The sequence below is a fragment of the Pongo pygmaeus genome, chromosome 12 (genome assembly GCF_028885625.2).
Source record: "Pongo pygmaeus isolate AG05252 chromosome 12, NHGRI_mPonPyg2-v2.0_pri, whole genome shotgun sequence".
Lineage (NCBI taxonomy): Eukaryota > Metazoa > Chordata > Mammalia > Primates > Hominidae > Pongo > Pongo pygmaeus.
In genome coordinates, this window is record NC_072385.2 from 31,617,095 (window position 1) to 31,644,943 (window position 27,849).

The 27,849-nt window shown below is 42.6% G+C and overlaps 2 protein-coding genes and 1 non-coding gene across 6 annotated transcripts in view; 1 reads left to right on the forward strand and 2 right to left on the reverse strand.

The window, feature by feature from the left end:
- Positions 1–3,487: 3,487 nt before the first annotated feature.
- On the forward strand, positions 3,488–20,617 carry CNOT11 (CCR4-NOT transcription complex subunit 11). 2 transcript variants are annotated; one of them, XM_054474350.2, is made up of 7 exons: positions 3,492–4,099; positions 8,116–8,280; positions 12,846–12,998; positions 15,159–15,361; positions 16,981–17,183; positions 19,341–19,437; positions 19,520–20,617. In XM_054474350.2, exons 1-7 carry the CDS (start codon positions 3,586–3,588, stop codon positions 19,715–19,717), a joined length of 1,533 nt encoding a protein of 510 aa, XP_054330325.1. In that variant the 5' UTR covers positions 3,492–3,585; the 3' UTR covers positions 19,718–20,617. The 2 variants fall into 2 exon arrangements, with proteins under 2 accessions (XP_063505349.1, XP_054330325.1); XM_063649279.1 differs by lacking the exon at positions 8,116–8,280 and having other exon boundaries at positions 3,488–4,099.
- An 884-nt stretch (positions 20,618–21,501) lies between these two features.
- The window catches only part of RNF149 (ring finger protein 149), a 37,181-nt gene continuing 30,833 nt past the window's right edge, over positions 21,502–27,849 (reverse strand). Inside the window, exons 7-8 of one of the 3 annotated variants that reach the window (XR_008499589.2) lie at positions 23,419–23,633; positions 21,502–22,035 (exon numbers count right to left, since the gene is read on the reverse strand). Coding sequence is in view for 2 of the 3 variants with exons in the window: in XM_054474370.2 (XP_054330345.1) it covers positions 27,214–27,257 (44 nt within the window). In the remaining variant the exon portion in view is untranslated. Of the gene's footprint in view, positions 23,634–26,500; positions 27,258–27,849 lie in introns of those variants that run through there. The other 2 variants (XM_063649280.1, XM_054474370.2) reach the window with 2 other exon arrangements.
- Positions 23,223–23,336, reverse strand: LOC129030980 (small nucleolar RNA SNORD89). Its single transcript, XR_008500869.1, has one exon. It is a non-coding gene; the product is annotated as a small nucleolar RNA SNORD89 (small nucleolar RNA).

Below are 27,849 nucleotides of genomic sequence, written 5' to 3' on the forward strand. Positions count from 1 at the left end.
CAAGGCACCAGTTAGCATATTTTTGAGCTTGAAATTGTCCTAATAAATTCTCTAAAAACAGCAAATAAGCATAATAGCGTTAAGGTAGGTGTTAGTGAGTTTTTAGGCCAAGGTAGGAATAATGTTTTAGGTACCAAAGCCTTTTGTCCCTATTTTCCAACATATGAATAGGATTCCCTGTTATTTAGCCAATGATCTATTATATTACCCTTTTCCTATAGGTGTGAGTGGTGGTCCAAATGGAGAAGTTCAATAGTTCTGATTGCAGATCCTATGCAGGAGAGATAATAAATAATCTTTGTCTCCCGGGTTAAGCTAAGGCTGGCAAAGAGACAAATGTCCCAAGCCTTCTAACAACCAATGGCATAGTTTATGTTGTCCTGGATGCTGGTCTGGTTGCCAAATATGGGGAAGGAAATGAGGGGCTATAGGAGGCAAGCCAGAGGCTTACATCCTACGTGGTAATGGTCATGAAGGGGAAGAGAGAAAAGCAGCAAAAAGCAGTCCAAGAAATCACTTATTTTCTAACAAAGAGCAGCCTGAAAGATGGAGCTGCAAACATAAATAAGGAAGCTGGACGCTTGCACAGGGTGATGCCAGCAGCCGCACAGACAGAGCAACCTGTGGCCACGTATGTCCACCATGGGGGCTCCACCTTCCCTTTTGTGTTAGCATGTGCACGGTAGGAAAGAGATCAGTCACAAGAATAGCTACCTGCCTGCATAATAAAAGACTGGGGTGGGGGCTGCCAGAGATCCACACTCTATGCAGATAGCACACCTAGTCCTAACCGGTTTTCTTTTGGAGACAGAGTCTCACTCTATCACCCAGGCTGGAGTGCAGCAGCACGATCTCGGCTCACTGCAACCTCTGCCTCCAGGGTTTAAGTGATTCTCCTGTCTCAGCCTCCCAATTACCTGGGATTACAGGCGCCCACCACCACGCCCGGCTAATTTTGTATTTTTAGTACAGACGGGGTTTCTCCATGTTCGTTGGGCTGGTCTTGGACTCCCGACCTCGATGATCCACCCACCTCGGCTTCTCATTTTTTTTTTTTTTTTTTTAAGATAAAATATAATGTTCAAATATTTTTGAAACATCTTGGAAAAAACCCACACAGTATTAGTATTACTACATTAATAACTGGCAATTGGTATAATTACTACTATTAAATAGTATTAGAACTGCAGGAAAATTACAATAGACCCATAGACCACCCAATGTAAAATGGCTTGCACAAAATACAGTTTATTATAATAAAAAAAATTTTTTTTTGGAGACAGTCTCGCTCTGTCACCCAGGCTGGAGTGCAGTGGTGAGATCTCGGCTCACTGCAACCTCCACCTCCCAGGTTCAAGCCATTCTTCTGCCTCATCCTTCCAAGTAGCTGGGATTACAAGCACGAGCCGCCATGCCCGGCCAATTTTTATATTTTTAGTAGAGACGGGGTTTCACCATGGCCAGGCTGGTCTCAAACTCCTGGCCTCAAGTGATCCACCCGCCTCGGTCTCCTAAAGTGCTGGGATTACAGGCGTAAGCCACCGTGCCCAGGCCCTATAATAAAAAATTTATGAGAGTACTTTCGAGCTAATTTGAATCAGTTCCCCAAGTTACCACATTATATCTGCTGCTGTTAGGAACGTTAATTGGCAGGATCTTTCTGAAGTGCAATTTAGCGGCAAATTGAAGAAGCCTTTAAAATTCAGTAGATATCACACCTGTTGACCCAACAATTTCTCTTCCTTAAATTTTTCTTAAGAATTGAGGTAGCAAACCAAATATTACACTTCTCACTTATAAGTGGGAGCTAAGTTATGAGGATGCAAAGACATAAGAATGATATAATGGACTTTGAGGACTCAGGGGCGGGAGGAGGTATACGTGGGACAGGGTTGAGGGATAAAAGACTGTATTTTGGGTACTGTCACGCGTGTCTGTGTGAAGAGACCACCAAACAGGCTCTGTGTGAGCAATAAAACTTTTAAATCAGGCGTGCTGAGTCTGAAAAGAGTCAGCGAAGGGAGATAGTGGTGGGGCCGTTTTATAGGATTTGGGTGGGTAGTGGAAAATTACAGTCAAAGGCGGTTGTTCTCTGGCAGGCCTGGGCGGGGGTCATAAGGTGCTCAGCGGGAGAGCTTCTGAGCCATCATTTAAGGCAGGAACCAGCCATTTTCACTTCTTTTGTGATTCTTCAGTTACCTCAGGCCATGTGGATGTATATGTGCAGGCTTGGGCTCAGAAGCCTGACAGGTACAGCGTACACTGCTCTGGTGACGGGTGCACCAAAGTCTCAGAAATCACCACTAAAAACTTATCCATGTAACCAAAACCACCTGTACCCTCAAAACTACTGAAATACAAGTTTTAAAAAGATGAAAAAAAATTTTTTTACATAAAATATCTTTCTCCTCAAAAACACATAAAATAAAAATATGTTTTAAAAAAGAATTGAGGTGGCTCTTAACTAGATAATTAAGAATCGCTGGTGGTAATCACTGGCGAAATACGCGTACGTTTCTGTAGGTTTAGGGACCCGGCAAGTCTAGGAAATGCCACCCGGTGCTTCTCAGCCCAGACTACACCTCAGCCTCACCGGAAGAGGTGGGGTTTATTAATATCTCAATCAGCATCTCTGGGGGTGGGACCAGGTATTTGTAACGTCTCCCCATGGGTTTCTAATGCACAGCTAAGTGCCCAGAATAAGCGCCCTAGGGCAGTCTAAGTAAAACGTGGCACAGCAAACAATTTTGTAAATGAATATTAACTGGAGACATGTTCTCGAAATCGTGTTAAGAGAAAAAACCATGTACAAAAAAGCTCATAGTGCAATATGATTCCATTTCTGCAATAAGAGTGTAAGACTAGAAGTTAACCGTGGTTATGAGAAATGTGTGGTGTCTTTATTTGCATTTACTACATTAAAAAAAAAATGTTTCTGAGACAGAGCGCCCAGGCTGCAGTGCAGTGGTGATCACAGCACACTGCAGCCTGGGACTCCCGGGCTCAAGCGACCCTCCCGCCTAGGACTCTCAAAGCGCTGGGATTACAGGCACACGCCACCACGCCCGGCCTGCATTTACAATACTTTTTACGACGAATACTTACGGATGTTATATTAAGAAAATAGTTAACATCTGAGGTGCGTTTTTCCAAATAATAACGTAGACAGCACTTACTGGGACCGTCTGGCACCAGGAACTGTCCTGGGGACCGCCAAAGGGCGGCTTAAGCTCGCAGCTGCGCAGACGCATGCGGACCCCGGGCTCTCCTGCCGGGGGACCTCGGCGGACCTAATCCTGAACGCCGCCAGCCCGACCTCGTCCCGCCCCTCCCCTCTCTTCCCGGGCCCCACCCCCGCTTCCTGCCAGTTCGCCCCGCCTACCCCGCGTCTCCGCGTCCTCTTCCTGGCTTGGCTCCATCAGCCTCGCTTTCGCTGGGCGCTGTCCCTCTCCGCGGCGGTCTGGTTTCCCCGACGTGTTTTGTTTGCGACGCTGTCGTGTAACAGCGCGCTTTACGGCCGCGGGGACGGAGCGAGCCGGCGCCAGGGCCCCTCGGGCCGGGAAGAGGGGAAGGGGAGCGAGGTTGATGCCCGGCGGAGGGGCGAGCGCGGCGTCTGGCCGGCTTCTCACCGCCGCGGAGCAAAGAGGGTCCCGGGAAGCGGCAGGGTCGGCGTCCAGGAGCGGCTTCGGGGGCTCCAGCGGCGGCAGAGGCGGAGCAAGCGGCCCCGGGTCCGGGAGCGGAGGCCCGGGGGGCCCCTCGGGCAGGATGAGCTTGACCCCGAAGGAGCTCTCGAGCCTGCTGAGCATCATATCGGAGGAGGCGGGCGGCGGCAGCACCTTCGAGGGCCTGTCCACCGCCTTCCACCACTACTTCAGCAAGGCCGACCACTTCCGCCTGGGCTCGGTGCTCGTCATGCTGCTCCAGCAGCCCGACCTGCTGCCCAGCGCGGCGCAGCGCCTCACGGCGCTCTACCTGCTCTGGGAGATGTACCGCACCGAGCCGCTGGCCGCCAACCCCTTCGCCGCCAGTTTCGCGCACCTGCTCAACCCCGCGCCGCCCGCCCGCGGCGGCCAGGAGCCCGACCGCCCTCCGCTCTCAGGTACCTCCTGAAGCCAGCTGTGCCGTGTGGATAGCGTTAGATTCCGCAGCTTTCCACCTGCGCTGCTGGGAACTCACCTGAAAGGGAAATTAACTATCTCTGTGAAATGATCATCCTCTTTTTCCGCCTCCCTCTGCGTTCCCACGCCCCTCACGCCCTCCCCGCCTTAACTCTAAAGAATGGTGAGGTGGTAGCTTAATTGCAAGTTCGTGACACTGAAAATGATTTCTCTATACACCCCATCATATCATACAGCTCAGTGTAGGTCTTGACATGTTTAGTGTCTCAAATACGGTTCGTTCTTCGAAAACCCGTCTGTGGTGTGTGAAGTTAAAACCAATGATAAGACTGGATCTGTCCCCGGTTTTTAGTCTCAAAGGAGTACGTGGAAGTCAGTACTAAGAAGCTGAAGAAGTTGGTGGGCGGAAATACACATGAAACACCATTAAAGACTTTGCAGCCGCCTTCCTTAGCCTGTTAGGGATGGGGGCAGAGGATAGAAAGTCTCAAATTGATGATCTCGCGGTTAGAAACACATGACTTACTGGACATTATGTAAAGTGCATACGTGGTATACATTATGTAAAATGTATTTACCATTGTGTGGCATTGGTGAGATCAAACTAGTAGGTTAGATGCGAGGCTGCATTTTTTTTGTTTTTAAGCTCAAGCAGGTGATGCTTTATGTGGATTTGCTTTAGGAGAAGACTTGCAATCAGAAAACAAGAAAAATGCCATGGTGACAAGGGGACCTGAAGGATTTACGGACCATTGTAGTGGAGGAAGCACATAGAGATAGGAAACAGCTTGATCTTACATTCCTTAACCAGTATAGGTAGGGCCTGCTATACAGTGAGTCAAGGCTAAGGCAGTAGATTTTGAAGTAACACCAGGAGTTTGTTTTTATGGTACAGGAGGGCCGCATTTCTAGTTAGTGTTCCTGCCGGGCACCCCATCAGGATCTTCTGATAGGTGTCCTGTAGTGCCCTTATCTAAGAAGGGCAACACTTTGTATTGGCCTGAGATGCCTTTAGGGTACAGGTACTTAACCTGCTGCTAAGAAGCTTGTGACTGCCCAGAAAGTGAATGTAACACAGGTTTGTGGTCAAAACTCACCACCTAGGCCTGGCTAGGTGGCTCACTCCTATAATCCCAGCACTTTTGGAGGCCGAAGTGGTGGAGGTTGGGGGGTGGGAATTGCTTGAGGCCAGGAGTTTGAAACCATCCTGGGCAACATGGTAAGACCCTGTCTTTACAAAGCAATAAAAAAATTGCTGGGCATGGGGTGGCTCACACCTGTAGTCCCAGCTGCTCAGGAGTTTGAGGCAGGAGAATCACTTGAGCCTAGGAGTTTGAGGCTGCAGTGAGTTAGGGTGACAGCTTCTAAACACACACACATACACACACAGACAACCACCACCCTAGGGTGCTTGTATTAGAGGATTGGGACACTGTGGGATTTAGATCAGAGGGTCCTTTGAATTCTGAATAACAAGTGAGGCAAAGAAACCGCGACTTATATAATGTCATTCTCATGTACAGTGAATCTAAACCCACACCTAGTCCATAGACCGCATTGTACACACAGATTTGCCATAGGTGGGATGGCAGTCACCAGAGAAGGAATCCATGGATGGATTCTATGTAACCGTTATGTGCCTCAGGTTCCTCATCTGTAAAATGCAAATAGTAACAATTCCCAGCTGGTAGAGTTGTTACAAAGGATCAAAGTACCTGTGAGTGTTACCCACTATTATACCATTATTAAAGTAGGTAGGGATGGTGTGTAGATAACATAGAAGAGAAAATATCAGTGCCTACACTCCACTCCCAGAGCTGCTGATATTGTATGTTTAGGGTAAGACATTTAGTGGGTATGTCTTCAGAATGCTTTTCAGATGACTCTGAACAGAGGCAGGGCTGCGATTGTGTAATGCTGGGTAGTTCAGAGGAAGGAACGACCACCTGTGGAGCCGGAGAAATTCTCAGGAGTGATATTTTTTGCTGGATATTGATTAGGGATGCAGGTGGGAGGGCAGGAGTAGCTCTGCCAGGTATTATTTAAAAACTGGGTGTAAGGCTGGGAGCGGTAGCTCATGCCTGCAATCCCAGCACTTTGGGAGGCCAAGGCAGGCAGATCATTTGAGGCCAGGAGTTCGAAGCCAGCCTGGCCAACATGACGAAACCCCATCTCTACCAAAAATACAAAAATTAGCCCGGCATGATGGTGCACTCCTGTAATCCCAGCTACTCAGGAGTCTGAGGCAGGAGAATTGCTTGAACCTGGGAGGCGGAGGCTGTAGTGAGCTGAGATCGCACCACTGCACTCCAGCCTGAGCAACAGAGTGAGACTGCCTCAAAAAAAAAAAAAAAAAGTGTAGAAGTTGAGGGATTTTGTGCAACCGGCGGGTAGGGTACATGGATGGGAGAGAAGGTCAAGAAGTGAGATTAGGAAGGTGCGGTGGGACCAGATTATGAAGGGTCTTGTAATGGTGTAGAAATCTGTGTTTAATTCTATGTAAACAGGTTAAGTAATGTGATCAGATTTGTACTCTAGAGATATAACTAAATGGTAAGAGGAAGTGTGGACTATGGGTGGTGGGTGAGCAGGGGTCAAAACTGGGAGCTGGGGAAGTCAGTAGAGGGGGCAGGAGTAGTCCCAGCAAGAGAGGAGTGGGGACTACAGCTGAGGGAATGCAGCCTGGTGACATTTCTGCAGTGGGAGAGATGAGGCTTCATGAACAATTGAACATGGGACAAAAGGGAAGGAATATTCAGCCTCGTGGGAATTTGTAGCTGCATTGTATGTTAAATCAGGTAGTGTATTTGGATTGCTGCTGGTTGCTCTTCTATTTATTCAACTTCTACACAGTGGAAAAAGGGAAGAAAGAAAAGCATTTCCGAGCACTATAGTGTTGTCTGTTTTTGCTTGCATATATAAGCTTTAGCCTTTGCAGGAATTGAGGCACTTTAAAAAATGAAGTTATTGGGCCAGGCGCGGTGGCTCACGCCTGTAATCCCAGCACTTTGGGAGGCCGAGGTGGGTGGATCTCCAGGTCAGGAGATCGAGACTATCCTGGCTAACACGGTGAAACCCTGTCTCTACTAAAAAGTACAAAAAATTACCTGGGCGTGGTGGCGGGCGCCTGTAGTCCCAGCTACTCGGGAGCCAGAGGCGGGAGAATGGCGTGAACCCGGGAGGCAGAGCTTGCAGTGAGCCGAGATCGCACCACTGCACTCCAGCCTGGGCAACAGAGCGAGATTCCATCTCAAAAAAAAAAAAAGAAAGAAAAGTTACTCATGTAAGAGTTAAAGAGGAAAGAAACACCAGGCGGGGCACGGTGGCTCATGCCTGTAATCCTAGCACTTTGGGAGGCTGAGGCGAGTGGATCACCTGAGGTCAGGAGTTCAAGACCAGCCTGGCCAACATGGTGAAACCCCAACTCGACTAAAAATACAAACATTAGCTGGGCATGGTGGCAGATGCCTGTAATCCCAGCTACTTGGGAGGCTGAGGCAGGAGAATCTCTTGAACCCGGGAGGCGGAGGTTGCAGTGAGCCAAGATCATGCCGTCACACTGCAGCTGGGAGACAAGAGTGAGACTTCATCTCAAAAAAAAAAAAAAAAAAAAAACAAAACGCGGCTTGGCAGTCAAAGACAGATTTTCTTTAGTTAAAACCTGAGAAGCACTCCTGGCCGATGTTTTAACTAAAGAAAACCTGTCTTTGACTGCCAGGCTGCGTTTTGTATTTCTTTCCTCTTTCTTAAACTCTTACAATTAACAGGTACAAAAACCTCAAGTTTCATTGGTAGGGCCACAGATCATAGAATTTCAAATGACATATTTAATTACATAGTTTGTAAATGTATATATTTGGTTGACTGAAACTTAACATAATTTAGTTCTTAAAACTATGTGGCTTGAAGTGGCAAGTAGCAAGTACTGATTTTACCAGATTCAAGTTGATTTTTAAAAGTAACCATTGGAGAAATCGTTATACATTTTTGTTTGCAGGATTTTTACCTCCTATAACTCCACCAGAAAAGTTTTTTCTTTCCCAGCTGATGCTGGCACCCCCACGGGAACTCTTCAAAAAGACGCCTCGCCAGATTGCACTGATGGACGTTGGAAACATGGGCCAGTCTGTGGACATTAGTGGGCTTCAGTTAGCCTTGGCCGGTAAGGAGGAATCAGTGTTTTGGGCATTTCTGTGTGGTAATATTAGGCCTCTCTTGTTGAGGACTCTATTAAAATTATGTTTTTTGTAACTGCTAAAAGGTTAGTATCATCCATTTTAAAAAGTAGTTTTAGTACTGGATCTTAAATGGAAGTCTGGGCTGGGCACGGTGGCTCATACCTGTAATCCCAGCACTTTGGGAGGCTGAGGTGGGCAGATCATTTTAGGTCAGGAGTTTGAGACTAGCCTGGCCAGCATGGTGAAACCCTGTCTCTACTAAATATACAAAAAATTAGCCAGACATGGTGGTGCAGCACGCCTGTAATCCCAGCTACTCAGGAGGCTGAGACAGGAGAATAGCTTGAACCCGGGAGGTGGAGGTGGCAGTGAGCTGAGAACGCACCACTGCACTCCAGCCTGGGCTACAGCGAGACTCCATCTCAATCAATCAATCAATCAATCAATCAATGGAACTCTTTAAATTTTTGGATGCTAATAGCATGTAAATTCATTTGGAGTTTTCACTTGAATTGATTGCTTTTTCTGTTTTAGAAGAAAGCCGGATAAAATGTAGTGGGTTTTTTTTTTTTAAGTTTTGATTGGAAGACTTAATATTTGTTAAAATGTCAATACTACCCAAAACAAACAACAGATTTGGTGCAATTCCTGTCAAAATTCCAACAGTGTTTTTTGCAGAAATAGAAAAATCCGGCCAGTCACAGTGGCTCACACCTGTAATTGGGAGGCTGAGGCATGAGAATCACTTGAACCTGGGAGGCGGAGGTTGCAGTGAGCTGAGATTGTGCAACTGCACTTCAGCCTGGGTGACAGGGCGAGAGTCTGTCTCAAAAAAAAAAAAAAGAAAAATCCATCTTTAAACTGAAGAAAGGCTGGCATAGTAGCTCATGCCTGTAATCTTTGGGAGAGGCCAAAGTGGGAGGATCGTTTGAGGGCAGGAGTTCAAGACTAGCCTGGGCAACATAAGGAAACTTTTTCTCTACAAATAATTAAAAACTTAGCCGGGTGTGGTGGTGCATGCCTGTGGTCTCAACTACTTGGGAGGCTTAAGTGGGAGAATCACTTGAGCCTGGGAGATCGAGGCTGCAGTGAGCTGTGATTGCACCACTGCACTCCAGCCTGCACAATATCATGAGACCTGTCTCAGGGGATGCTGAATAGCCAAAACCCAACGTTCTCTTGGCATCCTTGTTGAAAATCATTTGCCCATATATGCAAGGGTTTATTTCTGGGCTTTCTATTCCATTCCATTTGTCTATATGTCTGTCTGTCTCCTAGTACCACACTGTTTTGATTACTGTAGCTTTGTACTAAGTTTTGAAATCGGGAGGTATGAGACTTTCAACTTTGTTCTCGTTCAGGATTGTTCTGGCACATTCTGTGTTAAACATGTAAGCAAATGAATGAGTGCTCTTGAAGTAAACAGTGTGTCCTGACAGAAAATAATAGGAGAAGGATAACTGGTGGTCAGAGAGAGGCTCTCTGATTTCTGAAGGAGTAGAAGAGGCACTTTGGGCTTGCCTGCTGTGAGCATTCATTTTCTCACTTGAGAGCAACTCAACAGGGAAATTGTAATATGTAGCTGGGTTTGTGAACCCTTGACTTTGTAATTAAGTAAGCTGAAGTATTTTGACAATGCCCCATCCTTCTTAGACTTCATAAACCTGTGACATTTGGCTTCTGATATAAGGTGACATGTTGCGGTAAACAGCTTTTCCTTTGGAACATTGAGAACCTTTGAACTACTGGGTATTAACATTATAACAATGGAGCCAGGCACAATGGTGCATACCTGTAATCCCAGCAGTTTGGGAGGCCAAGGCATGAGAATCACTTGAGCCCAGGAGTTTAAAACCAGCCTTGGCAACATAGAGAGACCCTGTCTCTACAAAAGTAATTAAAAAAAAAAAAAATTAGCTGGGTGTGGTGGTGTGTGCACTTGTGGTCCCAGCTACCCAGGAGGCTGACATAAGAGGATCGCTTGATCCTGGGAGGTCAAGGCTGCAACGAGCCATGATTGCACTATTGCACTCCAGCCTGGGCAACAGAGTGAAACCCTGTTACAAAAGCAGAGACAAGAACAGTGTAACAATGGTTATGTTCTGAAACCAAAAGAAATCTTTTTAAGACTTTTTAAGGTTGTACTAATGAGTACAAAAGTACTAGCCACTAGTGCCAGATATAATTTAATAGAAATAAAATGATTACTTTTATTTATTCCTGACAAACACCAAAGATACTTTGAAAACTGGATACAGAAGTGATGTATTCTGATGGTTCTAGCTTAGTATTTATTATAATATTTATTTATAGTATTTAAATAGTTTTTTTTTTAATCATAATAAAGTGAGAATCACATCTGACCTTTCCTTTTAACTTGGGATGCCTTGAGTCAGCCGTAAGAAAGTTGTGAAGTATATCACGTGGAGCAAGGATCACATGTCTAGAGTAAGGGCTGAGAAGCCTGGCCGAGTGGCTAAGCTTGCCGCCTGCCGTTCTCTACCCAGATTGCAGATGTCCGGATCCATTCCTCTTCACAAGTGTAAAGAAAAAGCAAGCATGCCTCTCCACTCTGGAGCTAGCCACCCAGATCTTCTCTGGAGGCCTAAAATTCAGATGTCTTACAGTGGCATCCGTGGACCAAAGGTGTATTTTTGGATGATGCAGTTTGTGTTTTCTTAACTTTAAAAAACAAGCAGACAAGTTAAACATAAGTGACTACAAGGGGTGAAGTTTTACCCTAACAATGAGTTTTCATTTCAGAGGTTTTGTTTTTCTTTATGATTTATTCCTGACAAACACCTACCACTTACTAGTTTACCATGCAACTGCCCAATTTATCTTTTTTTTTTTTTTTCACATTTCGGTTGATAGTATGTTATCTAACTTTTTGTACTTCAACAATCTGAGATTTTTTAAAATGGCATTACAGGATAATTTTAGTGACCATTTCTCTTAATAAGTGAATGACAAAAGATGCTATATGTCTAAGGCATCTTTTCATATGTCTCTGGCCATTTTTCCATTGGGTTGATGGTCTTTTAATTGATTTGTATAGTTCTTTAATCAGGAATTTAGCCCTGTGTCTTTAAAATTACACAATCTGAAGTAAAACATGCATTCACTTTTTAAAGGAATTATAATTAAGTGAACCTGGGGCAACCTGCCATCCAAGTTAAGAAAGAGAATATTTTCAGGGCCTACAGGCTCCCTGTTTCTCCCAGTGGCTGCCTCATCACTAACCTGATTTTTGTGATAATCATCCTCAATTTGCTTCCCTCCTGTGCCTGCCTATAGTTTCACTTTGCATGCCGTTGAACTTTATACATGTGGAATCGTACTGCATTTATTCTCTTGTGCCTTCCTTCTGTTGGGGGTTGACAGATGAGTCCATGCTGATGGCGTGTAACTGCAGTGGCTGCCCTTCATTGCTGCTGTGGTACCTTCACACTGTGGAGCACCAAGTTCTGTGTCTGTTGATGGACATAATACTGCTGTGAACACTCTTGCACATTATTCTGGGGCGCGTGTGAAAGTGTGTCTCCTAGATGGAAAGAAATGCACATGTAAACATTATAAGGAAACGTCAAATTATTTTCCAAAGTTGCTTTGCCATTTTTCATTCTTGTAGCACCTTGCAAGTTACCTTACATCCTCTTCCGCATTTGATAATGTCAAGTTTATACATTTTTGCCAATCTGGTGGGTATGTTATAGTATCTTGTATTTTAACTGGATTTTCCCTAGTTCCTAATGGGATTAAACATCTTTTCAGATTTTTTTGGCCATTCAAGCTTTTTAAATAAAATCCTTATTAAAGTTACTAGTCCATTTTTTCCTGTTGGGTTCTTTCTTTTTTTTTTTTTTTTTTGAGACGGAGTCTCACTCTGTCGCCCAGGCTAGAGTGCAGTGGTGCGATCTTGGCTCACTGCAAGCTCCGCCTCCCGGGTTCACACCATTCTCCTGCCTCAGCCTCTCGAGTAGCTGGGACTACAGGCGCCTGCCACCACGCCCGGCTAATTTTTTGTATTTTTTTAGTAGACAGGGTTTCACCATGTTAGCCAGGATGGTCTCGATCTCCTGACCTCGTGATCCCCCTGCCTCGGCCTCCCAAAGTGCTGGGATTACAGGCGTGAGCCACCACGCCCGGTGGGTTCTTTCTTTCTTTAAAACATTGATTTAAAAATATATGTACAGTAAGTCCTCACTTAACATCACTGACAGGTTTTTGGAAACTGCAGATTTAAGTGAAGTGATGTACAGCAGGTCCTTGAATAACACTGTTTCATCAACATTGTTTTATTATAACATTGATAAAAATAATTGTTTTGTTATATGTCATTTCACTTAGTGGCAGATTCCAAGAACCTTTCAACAACGTTAAGTGAGGACCTGCTGTATGTACAGACACACACACATTCTCTCTCTCTCTGTCTCTCTGAATCTGGCCCTTTGTTTTTCTCTGTTACAGATAGCATGCCTCCAGTTGGTAGTTTGTCTCTTCACTCTCCTCATGATGTCCATAATTTTAAAATGTCTCCTATTTCCAGAACGCCAATCTGAATTGCCAACGCAAAGCAAAGCGAGCTTCCCCAGTATTCTCAGTGACCCAGACCCGGATTCTTCTAATTCTGGATTTGACAGCTCAGTTGCCTCTCAGATCACAGAAGCTTTAGTCAGCGGACCAAAGCCACCTATTGAAAGTAGGTATATATAAATTAATTTATACTCTTGGTTTTATTCTGTCAGTAGGATCCTCTAGGACTTTTCAGTTTTTGAGACATCATTTTATTTTTATTATGACTTAAATTGTAATTTAGTGTGAATCTTTGTAGTGTAGTGTAGTGTCTAGAACATAGTAGAGATGTTCAGTGACAGTTAATTTCTTCTTTAAGAAAAATGCATGCCAAGTTGTTTGTTGCATGTCTATCCTATGCATACCTAAAGATACAGGCTGGGCGCGGTGGCTCACACCTACAATCCCAGCATTTTAGGAGGCCGAGGCAGGTGGATCACTTGAGGTCAGGAGTTCTAGACCAGCCTGGCCAACATGGTGAAACCCCATCTCTACTAAAAATACAAAAATTAGCCGAGTGTAGTGGCATGCGCCTGTAGTCCCAGCTACTTGGGAGGCTGAGTCAGGAGAATTGCTGAGGCAGAAGTTGCAGGAGCCAAGATCGAACCACTGCACTCCAGCCTGGGTGACAGAGTGAGATTCTGTCTCAAAAAGGAAAAAAAAAAATACAGATTCTGATTTTACTGAAATGAGTCTTTTTGTAGCAGCTCATTATCTTTTTGTTTTATACCTCTTAAGTTAATCTTCTTATTGCTGTCATTTCCTTTTCCATTTTAAAGTTTTTCTTATAAACTCCTAATTTACTTTAATTCGAAGAAAACACTTGTAGAATTTGAAATAACATAGCTACATTTTTTGGGGATTTCTTTAAGAGATGGAGTCTTGCTATGATGCCCAGGCTGGACTCGATCCTTTGAGGCTCAGGGGATCCTCCTACCTCAGACTCCCACGTAGTTGGAATTACAGGCATGCACCACTCTACCTGGCATCTATTTTATAGGCTTCTGTGTGCTTTGAATTATGAAGGCAAGCTTTCTGCTTTGGAATGAGAACATGTTTACCAGATGATAGTGTAGTATCACCATGAGTTTGAAGTTCACACAGTAACTTTTGTACCATTTGGTTTACGGTAGATCTTTGACATACATAGGTTTAATATTTGAAGTTTCTGTTAGTCACAAGTGTGACTGAAATGTCCATGGCATGTAATGGCTTCTTTTAAATATTTGCTCGGGCACAACTCTAAATTGCATAGGTCACCGGGAAGATATGTGAAAAGATCACTCATAATAAGTGGGTCTAGCCAAACACCAGGTGTCCCCACCTCGCAAGAACGCTCTATCACATAAGTAGTACTTCTCATAAATTGTTAAAAACTTTATTTTTATAAGTGGTTGAAGGGAGATTCAGATGCTAGTCTTGGTGAGGTAAGTGAAGAGACAGTGGAGATGTTTAAGATAAAGTGATGATTTTTAACTAAAAAAATAGATATTTTCTGTAAACTCAACAGTAGACTCTCAAATTTGGCAGGGCTAGGATCCATGACAGGAATAAGCCACTCCTGCCCTATGTGGAAACCATGTGAGATGTGAAATTGGTTCAGCAGAAGTCCTAGCCAGCATTTATTTCAGTGGGTTTGTAACTCAGGGATGAATCTTGTTTTATAAAATAGTTGAGTTGAACCACTTCCTTTTCCTTTTGTACTTTTATTGTTTTCTGAAAATGAATATAGTATTTGTGAATTTAGGGATTCGTGACGGTTTCCACATTCATTTCGAAATATCAAAAGGCAACCATACTTTTCCTCCTGCTGTTTCATCGCCATGTAATTTGTTACTTCAGTTATAAGAGGCAAAGATAAAACTAGTACAAATCATAGTGGCAGCTGAACAAATAGTGGTAACTAAGAATAGGATGTGTGAGGACATAGTATTTCATTTTTTCATCAAAAGACTTCACTCGTTTAGGAGTCGTGCCCTTTTGCTGTTGAGTGATCATGTTCAAGTGCAGCATGGGCGGATCATGGCCAGGCTTTCCTCACTTCTCCAAAGTGAATAGATTGTTCTCTGGCATCATGCTGGTATAGTGTTCTTTCATTGTCTTGTTTGCATTCTGACTGAAACCCTGACTTCCTGTGTCATTCCTGCTTCTGATTTTGAAGTATGAGAGTTTTAGTCATGTCATCCTTATTAAGAGATTTCTTTGCGTACTTTATTAAGTGAAATGTGTGAGATGTGTAGGGGTATTAGCTTCCTGATAGGAGCAACTATCACTGCTCTCATTACAGGCCATTTTCGACCAGAGTTTATTCGTCCACCGCCTCCACTCCACATTTGTGAGGATGAACTGGCTTGGCTAAACCCCACGGAGCCTGACCACGCGATCCAGTGGGATAAATCGATGTGTGTTAAGAATAGCACTGGTGTGGAGATCAAGCGAATAATGGCCAAAGCCTTCAAAAGCCCCTTATCCTCTCCCCAACAAACACAGGTGGGTATTGACTGTAAGCATTTTCTTATCTTTTTTTAAAATTTATTTTTAATTAAAAAAATTTGTTTTTGAGACAGAGTCTCACTCGGTTGCCCAGGGTGGAGTGCAGTGGCACGATCTCGGCTCACTGAAGCCTCTGCCTCCCGGGTTCAAGTGATTCTCGTGCCTCAGCGCCCCCAGCAGCTGAGACTACAGGCATGTACCACTATGCCCGGCTAATTTTTGTATTTTTATGAGATGGGGTTTTGCCATTGTTGGCCAGGCTGGTCTGGCTTCAAGTGATCTGCCAGCTTTGGCCTCCCAAAGTGCTGGGATTACAGGTGTGAGCCACTGCACCCGGCCATTGTGAGCATTTTCTTATCTTTAATCTAACAAGAGTTTATTTTTGTTTTTTTGGAAAGTGGTAAGCAATAAACTAATCCTGTCACTGTGAGTCAGCAGTAGGAAGTTGCAAAGGTTTTTGGGTCTCTGAAGCTTTGTTCTACTCTTTGGTAATTTTGCTGTGGTGGGGCAAGAAGTCTGATGGCACAAATGTTCTAACTTTTCTTTGTGATCAGTTTGTCCCTGGGAGAGGTGGGGTAGTGGGGGTGTCACTGCTGTGTACAGTGGGACACTTTACACAGTGGTTACGTTTGAGCTGACGGTAACGCTTCTGGTGGAAAGTGGAGTTACTGACAGGCTGTAGGGAGGAAAACAAGGCTGGGAAGGGGAACCCGCCCCCATCACACAGCTGGATCGTGGTGGATTTGAGATTAAAGTAGCCCCCACTGCCCGAGTGCGAGACTGGATGACTCTCCTCAGGAAAGGCAAGGCCACTCTTCTACTGGTTGGTGAATTTTATCCAGTTTGCACACTTTTGAGTTAGAACTTTTTAGGAGTTGACCTCTCCTATCAAGTTTGCCACCAAAAATATCATTTTCAAAATGAAATAATAGCAATGTTTGTAGTTCGCTTTGCTCGCAAGACCATCCTGAAAACACAGTCCACTGTGGAACATATAAGTAGACAGGGGGGAAAAAAAAAAGCATAGGACATTTAAAGAGGAAGTGCTTATTTGGTAGAAAAAGTCTTTTGAGGATACCTGTTTGAATTACAAAGTGTGGGTTTGACTTGAATGTAAAGTTCTGCAAACTGATGACTCGCAGCAGGTCAGCTGTCCTGCTCCCCACTCCGCCCCCTTCTCTGGTATTTCTGGTCTCCACCTGGGTGGGGTGGGGCAGGACTGTTTCTTGGGAGAACTAGTTGGTCATTAAGATTATTTTTAGTTACAACAGATGACAGAAAAAAAACCTGCAGAGGACTTGACATTGTTACAACCAGACAGTATTTTATCTGACCAGACAGTATGGAGTCTGGTTTGATGTCCAGGAATAGGAATCACTAGCATATTTATAAACTGTCTTAGATGTGTTTGCATTTTAGTTTGTTCAAAATTAAAATGTAAATTTAGAAATGTCAAGACATCATGGGTTTGAAGGAAGAAATTTATGAAGTTGGTTCAATGCAGATAGTTTTGTAGCTTTTTGTATAAAATGCTTATTTCATATACATGTGGAAAAAAAATTGACTCAAGACCCTCTTTCTCTCTCCCTCTCTCTTTAAAAATCTGGTGTATTTAGCTCCTTGGTGAGTTGGAAAAAGACCCCAAACTTGTCTACCATATTGGCCTCACCCCAGCCAAACTTCCTGACCTTGTGGAAAACAACCCTTTAGTCGCTATAGAAATGTTGCTGAAATTAATGCAGTCAAGCCAGATCACTGAGTATTTCTCTGTCCTGGTCAATATGGACATGTCTTTACATTCAATGGAAGTTGTAAATCGGTAAGTTTCTAGATTTGATCAAATGTGTGGGGATAGATACAGATTAGATGGCCAGGAAAGAAAAATTGTAACAGATTTTTGTCTTGATATTATTGGCGTAAGATTAACTATTAAAGAAATAATCTAAGCCTTAGCATTCACTACATGTAAATTTAGCATGTGTTCATAAGAACTGAGGGTAGGGTTTCAAACATATTTAGTGTTAGTAGAAGCATAAATGAAACTTAATTGTTGAAATTTATTTTATTTTATTTATTTATTTTTTTGAGAGGGAGTCTCACTCTGTTGCCCAGGCTAGAGTGCAGTGGCGTGATCTCAGCTCACTGCAACCTCTACCCCCTGGGTTCAAGCAATTCTCCTGCCTTAGCCTCCCTAGTAGCGGGGATTACAGGTGTGTGCTACCACACCCGACTAATTTTTGTATTTTTAGTAGAGACGGGGTTTCGCCACGTTGGTCAGGAGGGTCTCGAACTTCCGACCTCAAGTGATCTGCCCACCTCAGCCTCCCAAAGTGCAAGGATTACAGCCGTGAGCCACTGTGCCAGCCAATTGCTGAAATTTATTTCCCTATACATAGTCCTATCTTCTTTATCCCTATACAAATATAGATACTATTTTTTCTTAGTGACTAACAGCTGTAAGTAAGTGAGGAAAAATATGGACCTTAAGAGCTGAGAATCCTAAGAATGCCGTCCTAGCTTCCTCCTGCTTTTCTCCCAGCCTTTCTGACCCCCAGTCTCCTGACCCTGCCATCCTTGACTGTCAGGAAAACAGAACGTCTTCCCTTCTTGATGTGTGCTGTACAGTGTTTGCATTTTATAGTATTTTCCTTACAAATATCTTTTAGGTAAATTGTGAATTAGATGGGCTGGAGGGCTTAAGTTGTTTATGTGCAGGGTGGCCAGAGGTTCAGGTGTGCCTGAGAGTCCTGGTGGAGGCTTTGCATCCTGAGCTCCCTTTCCGTGTATCCTGTTTTGGATGATAAATTACATGGTCCTCCTATATGGGGAAATCCATTCTGAGTGCCAAGCAACTACACTTCAGTGAGAGCATAGTTTTTGACCACCTGTTTGTAAGTTGGGATTTTTGAAAAATCTGTGTGAAATTAAACTACAGAATGTGTCCTTTTTTCATCAGCTACTGGGGGAAAAAGCCCAGCTGGAAGCCGAGGGAGTGGAAGTATGTGCATAGAAGGAGAGTGCGTTCTTTTAGCGGCAGGAGAGGGAGGAAGTGTGAGGGTTCCAAATTAAGTTTTCACTTTAACCTTGGTCACCGGCAAAACTGGCTAGCTGCTTGTTGAAAACGTGCTGCTGCACATCTCCCCCTCCTTGTTCCAGTGTTTCCCCTACTAAGTGAAGACTCACTCTTTTCAGTGGCCCAGTTCTGTGCAGGTCATCCGGATTGACCACGCTGAGTGTTCACTTCCCTTTCACCATATTCTTATAGCAGTTCTTGTCCCTACCAGACATTTGGCCCTGAGTCCAAGATGCACAATCACATCTTTTTATCAATGTGATTCTGTCTGCTCAGTATCTTGGAATTCAAGGACAAGGTCCTGTTTGTTTTCCCCTGATACCTATCATAGTGCATCATCCTTAAGCGTGAAACACGTTTTTTGGCGACACACAAATCTCAAGAGACTGCAGCAGCTCATGACAGTGTCCTTGGAGCACTACCTCCTCATGCCTTACTGAAAAAAGTTTTGAGGTCTGGTAAGTTTAGAAAAGGCAGCATATATTAATCTTCTTTTGGAAATTCATACTTTGAGCACGGAATTCCTGTTCCCACCCCACTCGTTTTTCTCCTTAAAACATTCCATGTAATCCTTTGGAAAATACCGGCTTTGGCCTTTATTATGACTCTAAATTCCAATAACAGACCATGACTTATGATTTAACCAAGAATACTCAGGGACAGGGCTCAAAAAAATAATTGCGATATGTAAATGGTAAGTAGAGACATTTTTAAAAAGTGTTATTTATGAGTAAGTAGGTATGGCTCTTAGGTTAACTTGCCCAAGTATATTTAAAACTAGGGAATTAGGTACGTCAGGAAATTCCACCAGATGACCAAAGCAAATTTTGTATTTTATGGTTAACAGTGTTTTTCAATGTTAGCAAATGAAATTAATGGCCTAAATTTTCTTTTATGGAACAGACTAACTACAGCTGTTGATCTACCTCCTGAATTTATTCACCTTTATATATCAAATTGCATCTCTACTTGTGAACAGATTAAGGATAAATATATGCAGGTAATATAAATTTTTGTAAATTTTATAAATGCCTGCCGGTAAAATGAGCACACTAACATTTTTTTTTTTTTTCCTTTTTCAGAATCGGTTGGTGCGTCTTGTGTGTGTGTTTCTCCAATCCTTGATCCGTAACAAAATTATTAATGTACAGGATTTGTTTATAGAAGTGCAGGCATTCTGTATTGAATTCAGTAGGATACGAGAAGCTGCTGGTCTTTTCCGGTTGTTGAAGACATTGGATACTGGGGAAACACCTTCTGAGACCAAAATGTCAAAATAATACCTCATCAGAACCATCCCATCCATTCACTGTTCAGCTGTACTGTGATTTAGTTTTTACACCGTTAAAACCCTGAGTGGATTGCTTGGTCTAATGCATATAAACAGTACTTTATCTACTTAAAGCAAAGTTTTGCTTTCTTGAATGACTTTTTCCGTGAGATGAATTTTTGATAAGAACTGGGGAAAACATGTCTTTTAGGTGTCTTGCTGATGACTATCCATAGGAGGAATGGCTATCCCAAAAAAAGTTCCACAAAAAAGTAGATGAGTTTCTTTTTTTTTTAAGCACGAAAGAACAAAATGCATTTTTCATTAATACAGGCTTCTGATGAACCAGGAATCCTGTTTTCGTAAAGTTCCAGTGTTGATGAGAGTAAATTCTTAAGCATTTGTCTTAGAGGTGAAAGCAGCTGAATGTTTCCAAACCATCAAGAGGCAAACAGGAGTTTGGTTCTTGAACCTGCTTATACACACAGCTCTTAACTCCTCATGAGGCACACAGCTCTTAACTCCTGATGAACCAAGGATTTACCTATAACTTTTTCCTTGTCATGGAGGCTTAATAGACAACAGAATAAATGCATTTCTTGGGCCTCTTATAAACTTGGGAATTCTTAGAAAGCTGCTTCTATTACCAGGCTGTAATAGCTGGTATAGTTTTTTTTTTTTCCTCTTAAGATGTTCTGTTATTAGTCTGAGACAGCCATTTTTTTGTTTTAAGGAAAAATATCAGTCAGTGCTCTGGGAGGTAATTTCCTGTGAGGTCTGCACCCTCCTGTCTGGGTGGTGGATGTGGGTTTGAGAAGTAGGAGAGCAGGGTGGTACCGTGTGGGCTCTTACCCTTTATGTGATTTTGGACAACAGTGCCTTCCATTAAAGTTCTTTTTATCAACTGTTATCTGATGTATTTTTTACTTTAAGAAATCATGAGAAATTCCTTTTACTGAGGTATTTTCAAAGCATATTTACAGGGAGATAATCTGTTCAACAGGAATTACTAACACCTTGAAAAAGTTAAAGGAAACCAAGCCTGTGATTTTAAGATAAGTACAAGTTCCAGTCTCAAAACTCTGGAGAAAGAGCAGTACTAAAGATTTATAATAAATTGTCTTAGTTTTTCTTACAAAAGAAATGTCTAAGAATGTTTGCTTAGAGGAAATAATGAACTAAGCCCATCTATCAGAGGAATGCCTTCAGACAATTAAAACGATGGCAACAGAGATTTCTTTTTACACCTAAAAGCGAGCATCCCCGTTTTGCACGTTAGCATTGGGAAAAGAACAGCTTATTACTGAAGTACTTTAGGAGTGGCAGTTTCAACAACCTAGCTTTAGGTTCCAGGACCTACAGGACCTACTGATTGATTCTCTGGCATAATAAAATATTGAACTCACAGCCAACACCATCACTCATGCCTGAGTGAAGCTGATCTAACAGGCCATGAGGCACATCACAGCCTTGCCCTTAGAGCAGTAGGCAATATTTTGCCACACCTGAGGGCCATTTTAAATAGTGAAATTGCCAACAGAAAGTGCAGAAATGCAAAGAACAGGGTACTGAAGAGACTATGAAAGGACACTTGCTTGTAGTAGGAGAGGAAACAAGGCAGGGTATCCCGTCCTTCAGCCTCCGTCAGGAACGTGCGGGTCAGGCAGCTTGGCTCATTCACTGCTCTGTGCATGTCTGAAAATGACCGCATGTGATGATTTTGGGGTTACAAATACATTTTAGTAGACAGGTTCTCAAATAGGGACTTCGTAAATGAGGATCAAAATCACAATATTGGTGTTTACTTGAAAGACTTTAAAATTTATTTTAAATAGCTTACAAGGAATAGTGGTTATATTTATAGAATATTTTATAAAACAGAGATTTACACTTGCAACACCAACAAAAGCTTGCAAATGAAAGTTTACCTAAAGTAAAATTGGTGGCTGGGTTTGGTGGCTCACGCCTGTAATCAGTCCCAGCACTTTGGGTGGCCAAGGTGGGAGGATCACTTGAGTTCAAGAGCAGACTGGAGGACACAGCAAGACCTCGTTTATATTGGGAAAAAAAAATTATCAGGGTGTGGCATGCACCTGTAGTCCCAGCTACTCTGGAAGCTGAGGTGGGAGGATTTCTTGAGCCTGGAAGACTGAGGCTGCAGTGAGCAACAATGGCACCACTGCACTCAAAAAAAAAAAAAAATTGAGAGTCAATAACTGCAATAAACTTTTTTAAGTATAATCAAATGAGTTCAACTGTCATGTTAAGATGCCTTGAATTCTTTTGACTTTCTAGTTCCAATTTCTAGCTTTAATATCTTCAAATCACCTGTTAAAAAGAAGACAGCAATAAGTAATATCTTAGGGTAGAAAGCAGCTATTTCAAAAGAAAAATAGTTTCAGAGCCTAAAATGTAACTATTAGAAATAATTTTCTTTTAGAAAGCTTTAAAGAAATGGTATTGATTTTTATTCTTATAGTGTACATATACATTTACACCTAATTTTAAGTAGCACACTAAATGATTCACATTCTCTTGGAGAATGATGGTCACATGTCTTTTTAACAGTATTTTGAATTACATTCCTTAAACCTTTTAAGGGTATCTGGAAAATTAATGCATAGGAAGAACTTTTTACACATTTGTTAAAATTTCAGCGCCCTCTGTCTACTAAGATATTTTGCTGATTTCACTTTACATCCTGTCTGTTATTTTTATGCAATCACTACTGTTCTTATCAGGAAAATCCCCAAGATACTTCCAAGAGTACCTGTATAATCCCGGATCTGATACCTGCAATCAGCCCACACAAAGTCCTAGTGTTCCCAGGCTTCTCACTAGCCAATAATACAGCCCTACATCTCAGAAAGAAGCACGGGTTGGCTTTTTTCCCCAATGTTTAAATAAATGTAGTGCAAATACTTTTTTCCACAACTTTGCTGTACAAAGAGGGCAAGTCTCCAGCTGCATGGCCGATTATGACACAGTAGAAATTACACTTTTATAACTAGTAATCCAAATGTTAGTATTTTTCAAAATATGGTGACAAGTGTTTTTAAAAAAACTTTTAAAACTTAAGTAGCTGGGAATGTTGTAGGTGGCTTTTCTAGTTGACTGTTAAGTCACAGAAACACAACACACATTAACTACAAAACTAGTTTTGGTTTGAGTCAACATCCTGTGCTTTAGCAAATCACAAAGTAGGTTTTATACCAAGCCCACAGAAACTGCTTTTGACTAAAACATATAATTACCTCAAGTTCTACTTAGTAATACATATATACCGACTTATCATTTCAGCCTTCATTGAGCAAATAAACTTCAACATGCTCAAAAGAAAAGACTATTGCCAAACTAAGTGATCTTACTGGGGAATTTGGTTACATTGGGTATTTCATCCCCAGTATATGGGGACAGTCACCTATTCCTGAAGGTCTATTATTATTTTTAAATTTCAGTTCTCTTTGGGATGCCTTTCTTGACAGCTCCCATAGCATGAAGCTTCCAATCCTGCTACTGAGGTCAGACTAGTGGTTCGCTTCAGGATATTTTGTCATCGTGTGCCCACAGAGAGCAAACTGCTGATGGAGACACTGCAATTCGGCCTTTTCTTGTCATCATTCCTCAGTAGCTGGAGGGAGCAGTCTTTTGGGAAAGGCTGTGTACACAGTTCAGGATCCCTAAAAAGATAGCATGTGGGGAAATTATTACCTGCCAAGTGGTGTGTGTTTTTACACCTCTCTGGCCCTTTAGTTTTCTGCTGGGAAACCCAGAACGCCAGTCCAGACACCGAGGAGCCGAGGAAGCAGGACAGCAGGCAGGGGGCTGCGGAGAGCGGCACAGTCACGGACACTGCCTCCTTATCCATGCCACCCGCGGTTTCCAAAGTTAAATACTGGTCCACATGACATGCGAACACATGGCTCCTATGACAACAGTTAGGAGGAAAGTGATTCATGTGGTAAATAATATAACAATGAAATCTGATTTATTATACATTCCCCCAATTCTCTGCATCTTATCAACTTAAAACTTTTAGCAAAAACTCTCGTTAGTATTTGTCCCTTCTTTTTTTTGACAGGGTCTCACTCTTGCACGGGCTGGAGTACAGTGGTGTGATCACAGCTCACTGCAGCCTCAACCTCTTGGGCTCAAGTGATCCTCCCACCTCAGCTTCCCAAGCAGCTGGGACTACAGGCAGGTGCCACCACACCTGGCTAATTTTTTAAATTTTTAGTAGAGATGAGTTTTGTCTTGTTGCCTAGGCTAGTCTTGAATTCCTGGGCTCAAGAGATCCTCCCATCTTGGCCTCCCAAATTGTTGGTGTTAAAAAAGCTTCAACCACCACACCTGGCCTGTCACTTCTTTATCATGTTAATTTTCATCTAAAAAAACTTCTATCAATGAAAACTTTTTCCTTTCAAAGTACTGAACAGTTTTCTTCCCTTGCTAATTTCTTTTTTGCTACTAAAGACTTGTGTTTCTAGAGATATGACCGTAATTATTCCAACCTCTCCAATTTATAATTTAGTGTTCAAGCTTTTAAATTAAGGAACACTATGTTTGACAGCGCTGATTAAGAAATCATACTTCTGTAATTATCAAAAACAATTTACCTTGGTCTGTCACAGTATTTTTTTTTTTTTTAAGAGAAACACCAGTCAAATTTATTGCAGTTGTCCAGTCAGCAATGGTGATCTTGCTGATTGCTGATCTTGCCATTCCTGGACCCCAAGTGTCCATGACCTCCACAATATTCATGCCATCTTTCACCTTGCCAAAGACGACATGCTTGCCATCCAACCACTCAGTCTTGGCGTCTTGGCAGTGCAGATAAAAAACTGGGAAACGTTCATGCTGGGTCCAGCATTTGCCATGGATAAGATGCCAGGACCTGTATGCTTCAGGATGAAGTTCTTGTCATCAAATTTCTCCCTGCAGATGGACTTGCCACCAGTGCTGTATGGCGTGTGAAGGAAGTCACCACTCTGACACGTAAACCCTGGAATAATTCTGTGAAAGCAGGAACCCTTATAACCAAATCCTTTTTCTCCAGTGCTCAGAGCATGGAAATTTTCTGCTGTCTTTGGAAAACCTTGTCTGCAAACAGCTCCAATCTGTTAACATAGTTTTATGGATTAGATGAGCAGTCACTTCCTGCTTTCCAGGCCCCTTACCTCGAAGGAGACACAGCCCAAGGGCTCGCCATCGACAGCAATGTGGAAAAACATGGTGGGGTTGACCATGGCTGGAAGCAGGGGGCTCTGGGCGGCAGCAGCATCTGCAAAGCTCACAGCCTTCTTTTTAAAAGTCAGCTTCATTAGCTACTGGGAAGAATGACTAGTTAAAACATTTTACCCTAGTATTTCTTTTTTCTTTTTGAGATGGAGTTTTGCTCTTGTTGCCCAGGCTGGAGTGCAATGGCACAATCTCGGCTCACCGCGACCTCTGCCTCCCAGGTTCAAGAGAATCTCCTGCCTCAGTCTCCCGAGTAGCTGGGATTACAGGTGCCCACCACCATGCCCGGCTAATTTTGTATTTTTTTTTTTAGTAGAGATGGGGTTTTTCCATGTTGGTCAGGCTGGTCTTGAACTCTTGACCTCAGGTGATCCTCCCACCTCGGCCTCTCAAAGTGCTGGGTTTACAGGCGTGAGCCACCACGCCCGGCCCTCCCCTAGTATTTCTGGTTTTTTTGGGGTTTTTTTTTTTTTTTGAGACGGAGTCTTGTTCTGTCGCCCAGGGTGGAGTGCAGTAGCGCAATCTTGGCTCACTGCAACCTCTGCCTCCCGGGTTCAAGCGATTCTCCTGCCTCAGCCTCCTGAGTAGCTGGGACTACAGGCACACGCCACCACGTCTGGCTAATTTTTTGTACTTTTAATGGAGACACGGTTTCACCGTGTTAGCCAGGACGGTCTCAATCTCCTGATCTTGTGTCTGCCTGCCTTGGCCTCCCAAAGTGCTGGGATTACAGGCGTGAGCCACCACGCCCGGCCCTCCCCTAGTATTTCTTAAAGACAAAGAGCAAACAATCTACTTGCTACAGAATCAGGATGTATTTTCCTATTTATAATAAACTACAGAAGGTAGATTTCAAAGGTAATGGCTGTTATGGAAACCTACTTAAGGCTGTCTGCTAAAACAAACTCAGTATGCAAAGCAAAATACATTTTCTACTTCAATAGCTCCTCATACTGCATCTATCTGTAGAGTTTATTTCAGTAAAACTGTCTACTGTTTCATGATGAGTAGCTAGAATTAAAGCATTAAGTAGCTTGAGAAAATAATCTATATAAATCTTTGTATCCTACATATGGCTATAAAAATAAATTTATAATTTTAAAAATTGTTTTAAATAAACATTTATTTTTACCTACAAAGTAAAGATATACAGAATAACTAAAAGCAACAAAAGACTATAATTCCACACTCTAAAAAATAACTGCCTCATACTCGACTTCTACCTCCAAGAAGTGAGAAAACAGCAGAGTGTGTGTTTAATCACTTTCTAACACTTAGCAGTCTCCAAAAGCTTTTCATTAGCCTGCTCCTTTGACCCAAAATAACAGCAAGCAAGTAAAAAAGAAGAAATGGTTAAGAGCAAGGTCATGGTATTAAATCTGCTTAAACTCTAATCAAGAAAACTGGTTATTTCGGGTCAACAACAAAAATTAAAATTCTACATCTTTCGCCCTTTTAATTGTAAAGATTAAATTGTAACTGAAATCAATATAACAGATTCTCAGTCTGCCTACTCATTTTCCTTAACAAGGCAATGAAGAACTTAACGCTCATGTGCAATATAGAATCTTAGCTTTTTATTTGTAGGAAAAAATAAACAGATTTTCCTCCCCATCAAGGCGTCACAAGAAATGAGGCAATAAAGGGAAAAATGCAAATCCTAAAGTCATCTAGTGCCTTTCTCATAATTCTAAACAAAGAAAAAGTGCTCTCAGGTTTTGAAATCTCCACATACACTACAGATGGGCAAAAAAGCTACAGATATCTCAGTTTACAAGTTTCAAGTTCTTAAAAAACAAAACAAAACAACAAAAAAAAACCTTTCCTCCAGGGAAAGCCCATGAGATCAATTATCAAATTGAATTATACAATTCCACTTCAACTAGTCTAAAATTGATGTGCTTTGCCAAAAGCCTTGAAAAACAGAATTAACTGGTTTTTTACAGAACCGTAGCAGCCAGTCTATTATTTAGAACCACCACCTGTCCTTTACATTAGAGTACCTGCCCCAGTTGTCTTTGTCATAGTCTGAAGCAACACACTGTTCATGGTAAACACTCTATTTTCGTAGATAAATATATGAGGACTAATCGAAAAGTCTCTTTAAGAAGAAAATATCTTAGTCCTTTGTATATCAAATCAGAATCTAATAGGTAAAATAATATACATTATTTTCAAATATACAAATCATGTACTAAAGTAAAAAAAATAAAATGTCCTTTAATTCAAGCCAAACTTCTGTTGGTGCCACTTCAGTGGGCACGTGTGCTAGGAGATGGGTCCTCCATGCCGAGAGTCACTCCTGCCGGCTTCTGCAAGAGAGCAACATAAGCTACTCCATCAGAAGAGGGCAGCATATTCCGAGCTTCAATTATGCAAACACACTTACTCACTTGGAGATAATTCAAGATGGTAAACAGAAAAAATTTTTTTTTTTTGAGACGGAGTCTTGTTCTTGTTGCCCAGGCTGGAATGCACCATCTTGGCTCACTGCAACTCCACCTCCCGGGTTCAAGCGATTCTCCTGCCTCAGCCTCCTGGGTAGCTGGGATTACAGGCACCCGCCACCACATTCAGCTACTTTTTGCATTTTTAGTAGAGATGAGGTTTCACCATGTTGGCCAGGCTAGTCTCGAACTCCTGACCTCAGGTGATCCACCCACCTCAGCCTCCCAAAGTGCTGGGATTACAGGCATGAGCCATCGCGCCCGGCTAACAGAAAATTTTAAATAAAACATACATGGAAAACTGAAAACCCATTCCACTGATAGCTAACAAGAAAAATCGGTAAACACTTTCATCATATGAGGAGGTTTCTAGCATTAGCCTAGCCAACATTAATCTCATCAGCAGATCAGTCTTTAAAGACAGTCAGAGATGGTGGTACCAGAAGATGTTCCCAAA